An 8,018-nucleotide genomic window follows, 5' to 3' on the forward strand; every position below is an offset into this window, starting at 1 on the left:
ATGACCCCCAGAAAAAGGCTCATGACCCCTTTGGGGATCATGACTCACAGTTTGGGAACCACTACCCTAGGATGCCATCTCTAGGCATCCCATCAAACAAGGCTACATTTACACACCTTTCCCATACCAAGAGCCTCGCTGCAGGATTCATCAACTTGGTCTAGCCATGAGACTCCTGGATGTCCCCTTGCCCTCCACTCTGGGGTGTCTATTTCAGACCGAACCCAATGAGCAGTGCTGACTTCTGTGTAGCGTGATAATGCTCTCTCTCTCAGTGCTACTTTAGTATGCAGTCTACTGCAGTATTTGTAGTCTACCCCCAGTATGCACCATGTATTTACCTATTTGTATTTACCTATTTGTAGTCTACCGGGACCGAGCTAAGCTCTAATAGTTCAATATCCATATCTACATTCATCCAGCCTTTCCTTCATTTGTTGGACACTGCTTGCCTCCACCACCTCTTCCTGCAAGCTGTTCCATGTGTTAACACTTCTATGTGGAAAACTATACTTTATCAAGTCACTCAGACAGGTTCCTTTATTAAGTTTCTTTCCATGTCCTCTCAGCCCCTGCATTCTCGCAGTTGAGAAGAGATCATCTCTATCCACCTCGTCAAACTTATTTACCAACTTATACAGCGTGATCAGATCTCCTCTCTCCCTTCTTTGTTCCAGTGTCGTCAATTTCATTTCCTTCAATCTGTCTTCATAAGTCATATTCGAGAGTTCTGGGACCATTTTAGTTGCATTCTCTGTATCCTTTCCAGCTTTCTGATGTTCTTTTTGTGAGGCAACCATACAACTGCAGATTATTCAAGTTTTGGTCTTATCAATGTTATTATTTTCTTCATCATTTCTTTGTCCATAAAATGGAATGATACCCTTATATTTTGCATCATTCTCCAAACAGCTTATTTATGTGCTTTTCTGGGGATAGTGTGTCTTGCATCAATTATGATGTAATCTATCTTGATTTTAGTAAAGCGTTTGACAAAGTTCCTCACCAACGACTGTTGCTTAAATTACAGGCTCACGGAGTAGAGGGTAAAGTTTTGAACTGGGTCAAGGCGTGGCTTAGCAATAGGAAACAAAGAGTGCAAATCAATGGTAAAAGATCTGACTGGGGATGTGTTACGAGTGGGGTCCCACAAGGTTCGGTATTAGGTCCACTTTTGTTTATTATTTATATCAATGACTTAGACACAGGAATTAGTAGTGATGTTAGTAAATTTGCAGATGATACCAAGATCGGTAGAGTAATTGAGTCGGATCAGGACGCTAGTATTCTCCAAGGTGAACTCAACAGATTATATGACTGGGCGGATAAATGGCAGATGGAGTTCAATGTAGGGAAGTGCAGTATTCTGAGTGTAGGAACAACCCCTCACATAACTATTGCTTAAATGACACTCTCATAAGTAGGTCTGGGTGCGAGGGATTTAGGGTCTTAGTGAGCTCTGATCTCCGTCCAAGGGCACAATGCATTCAAGCTAGAAATCGAGCTAATAGAGTACTGGGATTTATTTCAAGGAGCGTAAGCAACAGAAGCCCCGAAGTCTTCCTCAAACTATATTTAGCATTAGTTAGACCTCATCTTGACTATGCGGTTCAGTTCTGGTCACCCTACTATAGAATGGATATCAAAATGTTAGAATCGGTGCAGAGGAGGATGACTAAGATGATTCAGGGGTTGAGAAACTTGCCATACGAGGAAAGACTCAAACAGTTAAACTTGCATTCTCTAGAAAGGCGAAGGGTGCGTGGAGACATGATCGAGGTTTATAAATGGATGAAGGGCTTTAATAAGGGAGACATTCATAAGGTTTTGTTGGTAAGAGAACCGGGTAGGACACGAAGTAACGGGTTTAAACTGGAGAAATTCAGATTCAACAGGGACATAGGTAAAAATTGGTTTACTAATAGGGTGGTGGATGAGTGGAATAGGCTTAGCAGTCATGTGGTGAGTGCCAATACAATTGTCACATTCAAAAATAGACTAGATAAATTCATGGACACCGATATTAGGTGGGGTTAGATACACGGGAGCTTAGGATCAAAGGAGCTGCCTCGTACAGGCCTACCGGCCTCTTGCAGACTCCTGCGTTCTTATGTTCTTATGTTCTTATTACTCCCAAATCTTTTTCTTCATGAACCACCTTTAAGTTTTCTTCTCCCATCCTGTGTGGATTCTCACTTGGAGGCGACTGTGGTGTAGCGGTTACTACATCCACCCGGGACCTTCCGCTTGCCAGGCGGACGTGCTAACCATTACACCATGGTCGCCTCCAAGTGAGAACCCACACATCTCCCCCTTAAGGGGATTGTGTATCGCTGCTCTGGATCCTACTCACTGCGCCATGTAAGAGTGGTAGGGGGTTTCACCAGACAAGGCAGGCACCGCCCAGGGATCGAACCCGGGACCTTCCGCTTGCCGGGCGGACGTGCTAACCATTACACCACAGTCACCTCCAAGTGAAAACCCACACAGGATGGAAGAAGAAAACTTAAAGGTGGTTCATGAAGAAAAAGATTTGGGTCATGTACTGAAAAAGTTTGGGAAACACTGTCCTAGGGTGAGCGAGGCAATATGTCCCCAGCAGCTGCACCCCTTGCCTGTCCATTCATGACTGCATAATAAAATTATGGCAGACAGGATTGGAGAAAAAAAAAAAAGTACCAAACCTGTATTAATGATGCTTGTTGGATACATTATTAGGTAAGAGTATGAATATCATGGCATTTGTAAATGACAAGACTGTGGAATGGGCACTAAAAATGGCTTGTAGTGAGACTTTCATAATGTAAAATTAGTTGTATTCTTTTTCACAATCCATCATGCTATTTTAAAGATTTTTTCATACATGTTTAGCCTCTGAAGGCCAGCATCAGAATATCTCTGTAACTTCTACATCTTCAGTCTCCATGGTAGCCTATACTGTCGTGCAGAACAGATGACTGCATCAACACACTCTTTTTTTTATTCACTTTGAGAAACTTGGTTTAAGGCATTACCCCACAATGCTTGAACTGCAATATAAATAATTCACAATGCCCAAGGCCCAAGTGACCACAATACAAACATAGACAAGAATAAGACTGAAAATGTAAAAAGTGTGAGAATGAATCTGTGGGCATATACAATACTGCATTGCCTTGACTTTTGTTCTTTTATTTTGTTTTCGAGTCTGTGATTCATGTGAACAAATCCCACAACACAACAACCAACTGTGACATCCATGTTCTGAAAGCTTATCATCCTCAGGATTCCCCAAGTATCCATTTTTCAACTAACTTACAGAGGAGGATAAGCAAAGGTTGAACTGCACTAACTGCCCTGGTTCAAACTGTAACTGAGCCCACAAATTCATAACTAGATGCACTAATCACTACACCACAGAAAAGCTACACCAAGAAAGGGGGATACTGAAAGAAAATCATTTTGTGAACTATTTTACTTAAAAAGCAAATTTACACAAATACTGTTGTAAAATGCAAAATTATCCATTTACTATTAGCAGTAATATAACATGATAAACTGGTCCCATAACTGTACAAGATCAGGTCACTATTAACTTTTCAGAGTTTATTTAAGGGTGTGGCCAGGGTAGAAAATTTTCCATTTTCCCATCCATATGCTCTACCTTTGCACCTTCCAGTTATCCTTTAAACTGACTAGTTCAGATCAGCACAAAGACAGCAAATAGGAAAATTATGACTACACATCTTACTGACATGTAGGCTACATATAAATGTCCCCATAGAGATTCCTTCCATTTCACAGCAGTAGCCTCTATTTGAAGGCCAAGGCCAGGAGAGACAGTGGCCAAGTGGTCACTACAGAGTTCCTGCCTACAGTCAACTACTTTCAATCTCCATCAAGTAACCACAGATCAACCACATACTATTTTATTAACTTTAACTATGATTTCTGTAAACTAGAGCACAAGAGAGCAGTGAATTGAACAGCAAGGGAGAAAAAGCATAATTACACAAATAAGTGAACTCACATGGTCTGAAGCCAACCATAACTGCCAACCGCAACTGCCCCTTAATAGGGCTTACATGTGCTTTAGGTCTACTCTTATAAAAAGAAGTTACTTCTATGGTTTTTCCACTGAGAACTGTTAGGACTCTTTCCTGCGTGGATGGAGTGTAACTTTCTTCATTTATATTTGGCAAACTTGGTCTCCCATCTTGCATTAACTCAGACACAGCATTAGAGGGCCTACTTCCCCTTCGGGAGGAATCAATTGAATTTGCTAGGTAGTTCACCATACTGTCTTTGCGGTCTTCTAATGGCACTGGCCCATAGGTTTTGAAATCTTTTACATCCTCCTCTTTGAACCCTGGCTCTTCAGACACTCTACTGAGTTTCCTGACTGATGCCCCAATTGCACTTCTAACATCAGTCTCATAATCTTGTACACAGGTGATTTTATTTTTATATCAAAATAGTATTGAAAATTCCCTTAGATTCCTGTTACACCTCACCCATTCACTTGTTCCAAGTCAAAATCAAGAGCATAGTCAGTATATACAAGAAGCTGATGATCTTTATCATTTTTGGATCTTTTACAGTAGAAAACTGTGAGCCATCTTAATGAGAAACCTCAAACACTTTTATACTTCAACTCCTAAGCTACTATCTCTCAAATACTTAAGGAACCCCACTGCATCAAGAACAGGAGTCATCAGGAATTAATTCAGTAAATGACTGTAAGCATGAGACTGCAAAGGAAGCAGCCTTTCTCACTTGAGGTACCAGATCACTCTCCAAATTAATTAGGTCACAAATAAGTTTATGTTGACCCTCAAACATTGTAGCCACTTGGGGACAGCACTTGGCCAGGTACCCAATGAGGGTGCAGAGTCTGGCCCGCACTAGAGGCACTCGGTGAGTGATGAGTGTGCCCAGCACCAGCAAGACAGAGGCGTCAGTGCCAAGGATTTTTTCCACAACTGTGTGATTTTCAGGTATTTTTCTTAGGGTCTGATTTAGTATGGCAAGCATATCTGCAACTAAACTAGGAAGCACATTGTCTAGACTGAGAATTTTTTTCATTATACTGAATGCATTTAATACACAAACACAGTCACAGAACTGAAAAAGGAAATCTTTTTCAAGATAAACTAAATGACACACTAATTTAGTAATATTACCAAGAGTATCAATTTGATCTTTATCAAACTCAACTGTTCTCTTAATCTTGTAGTTTTCTGCTTTTGCTATTAATTTACAGCAGTAAACCAAATTAGGAACCAGCTTACACTCTAGGTACACCTTCAATACATCTTCCTTATTGTTCATGTCATCTACTGTTAAGGGTAATGACAGCAATGTTGTGAGTTTGTTTATGACTGGCAGTGAACATGTTTGATTTCTCAGCGGAGAAACAAACATAGACAACTCAGTTAGTTCAAGATATATGCTAAAATTTCCATCGAGTGCATCTGCCAAAGTTTTATCAATAAACTGACACCATTCCTCTGTTTCAATAGGAGTGTCTTCAGAATTAAAGCTGTGAAGCGTGAAGACGGCAGCACTGCTGGTTTTTCCACTGAGAACTGTTAGGACTCTTTCCTGCGTGAATGGAGTGTAACTTTCTTCATTTATATTTGGCAAACTTGGTCTCCCATCTTGCATTAACTCAGACACAGCATTAGAGGGCCTACTTCCCCTTCGGGAGGAATCAATTGAATTTGCTAGGTAGTTCACCATACTGTCTTTGCGGTCTTCTAATGGCACTGGCCCATAGGTTTTGAAATCTTTTACATCCTCCTCTTTGAACCCTGGCTCTTCAGACACTCTACTGAGTTTCCTGACTGATGCCCCAATTGCACTTCTAACATCAGTCTCATAATCTTGTACACCAGCTTCAGATACTGATTTCTTCAAGGATGCATTAGTGTGGACATCAGCTTCAACTGTGGTTGTATGTAGAAATTGCCTCTGGCTGTGACCCGAAGCATCGCTTGAGCTGGACAACTGAACTTGAATCATTTTCTCTCTTCCTCTACATCGATGCTGGTGTGGAGATGGAGACCTGGAACTCAGGTCATCTTGACAAGTAGCAGTTTGACGATGAACTGCCTCTAACTTTTTTAAAGTTTCAGTATCAATTTGAGGAATTCCTATACTCTTTTTTCTTTCATTTATATAAGGAAAACTCTCTGGTGAAGGAGATTCAGGAGCCAGACCCACTGCCTTGTCAAGCGGTAAAGGCAGTTGAAGTTTAATATTACGTGAAGGAATTTCTTCTTTTGATGGTGATGCAACTTTTATAACAACTGGCTGCCCAACCGCCCTTGACTGTCCAGCTGCCCTTTCCACCAATTCTTTACACTGTTGCTCCTTCACCTGCTGTTGAGACACTGTCAATGGGTTAGTAAGAGGCATTATATTGAGAGAATGTTGAACAAATACCACCCCCTCATGAACCCAAGGATGCTCAAGTAAGCCCGGCCATGTCAACCTCTTACTAGGATCTTTTTCAAGAAGCCCATGCAGAAATGTAGAACAGTCCTTACTCCACCCTCCAGGCCATATGACTGGTTCTGTCCTGACCATTTTGATTAGCTGTACTATGGAGGTGGTACAAAATGGTGGCTTTCCAAGCAGTAGTTCATAGAGGATACACCCAAGTGACCATAAATCAGCATTGTGGTCATAAGGCTTCTCCTCAATGAGTTCTGGTGCCATGTACAGTGGAGTGCCTTTTACAGATGTCAGTACATATGTATTGATGCCCATTTTTCTGGAGAATCCAAAATCACAGAGTTTTGCATCACCACTTGATGATAACAATATATTTTGAGGTTTAATGTCTCTGTGGAGAATTCTGTGTGAATGTAAATAATAAATAGCTGAAACTAAGTTGCATGCAATTTGCTGAACTCTTTCCTCTCTCAGTGGACCATTAGATTCCAAAAGCTGAAAAAGCTGACCAGGAACATACTCACTGACAGCCACAACTTCATTTTCTGTCTCAAATGAATCAATCATACGAACAATATTTGGGTGTGCTAAACCTCGCTGGATCTCGCATTCCCTTCGTAAACTTTTCAGTTCTCTCTCCACTTTGTTTCTCTTTGGTATGAACTTGAGTGCCACTACTTGTCCTCTAAGGAGACACTTTCCTCGAAACACTCTCCCAAATGATCCTTGTCCAATTGCCTCCAGCACCTTGTACTTCTCCATCTTTTACGTGAGATATACCTGAAAGGCAAAAGAACATTAGAGCCATAGTTCATCTGTGTTCATGGTTTTAAAATCATATCCAACTGTCACTGAATATTGGTTTTATTCTTTGGTAATCCATCATCATTGTCAGTAACGCTATTTCTTGCAGTGGCAAGGTGGAAGTCAAAATGCTGGATGATCATTATGACAAGTGTTCCATGCAAAAAGTTGAGGGGGGTTCAATCCCTAACCTACTTTTATCAGAAAAGTTACATCATATTTAGTTGCATTTTACAGTAAAGTTGGGAGCATAAACAATAAATGTGCATTGCATATGCAATCATCTCCTTCACCTTAGCCCCTGGACCTGTTGTGGGGAAAAACCTACTAACCTGGGACAAAAGGTCTGTGTGACATCTAGGTCACCACAGATTACCTTCCCCAGGTGCCCATTTATCAAACAATCCAAAAGGAAAGGATGAACAGCTGGTTGGACTAGGAGCTGACTCCCCCAGGCCTGGATCAGACCCAGGCCAAAATATATATATATATATATATATATATATATATATATATATATATATATATATATATATATATATATATATATATATATATATATATATATATATATATATATATATATATATATATATATATATATATATATATATATATATATATATATATATATATATATATATATATAAAACTAGATCTGGTAACCACATTGCAGAGGCACCCCTAATAGGGCACAATGGAATAAGATATATTTTTTAATAACTATGTATCAAGGGTATGACAGAAAGATATCATATCAAACTAATTTTCTTTAT

At 40.1% G+C, this 8,018-nt stretch overlaps 1 protein-coding gene and 1 non-coding gene across 2 annotated transcripts; both read right to left on the reverse strand.

Moving 5' to 3' along the window:
- Window positions 1-2,394: 2,394 nt before the first annotated feature.
- Window positions 2,395-2,469, reverse strand: Trnaa-ggc (transfer RNA alanine (anticodon GGC)). Its single transcript has one exon. It is a non-coding gene; the product is annotated as a tRNA-Ala (tRNA).
- A 953-nt stretch (window positions 2,470-3,422) lies between these two features.
- On the reverse strand, window positions 3,423-7,651 carry LOC126996657 (serine/threonine-protein kinase 36-like). The gene is made up of 2 exons (XM_050857354.1): window positions 5,547-7,651; window positions 3,423-4,102 (listed from the first exon to the last, which is right to left on the reverse strand). Exons 1-2 carry the CDS (start codon window positions 7,198-7,200, stop codon window positions 3,918-3,920), a joined length of 1,839 nt encoding a protein of 612 aa, XP_050713311.1. The 5' UTR covers window positions 7,201-7,651; the 3' UTR covers window positions 3,423-3,917.
- Window positions 7,652-8,018: the final 367 nt, after the last annotated feature.

The sequence above is a fragment of the Eriocheir sinensis genome, chromosome 10, assembly GCF_024679095.1.
Source record: "Eriocheir sinensis breed Jianghai 21 chromosome 10, ASM2467909v1, whole genome shotgun sequence".
Classification (NCBI taxonomy): Eukaryota; Metazoa; Arthropoda; class Malacostraca; order Decapoda; family Varunidae; genus Eriocheir; species Eriocheir sinensis.

Bases quoted from the DNA above. Each gene is read 5' to 3' on its own strand.
- LOC126996657 (XM_050857354.1), bottom strand. From the start codon at position 7,200: ATGGAGAAGTACAAGGTGCTGGAGGCAATTGGACAAGGATCATTTGGG. The intron at 4,103-5,546 runs GTGCTGCCGTCT...GAAAAACCATAG, and splicing joins TCTCAGTGGAAAAACCAGCA to AAGTAACTTCTTTTTATAAG.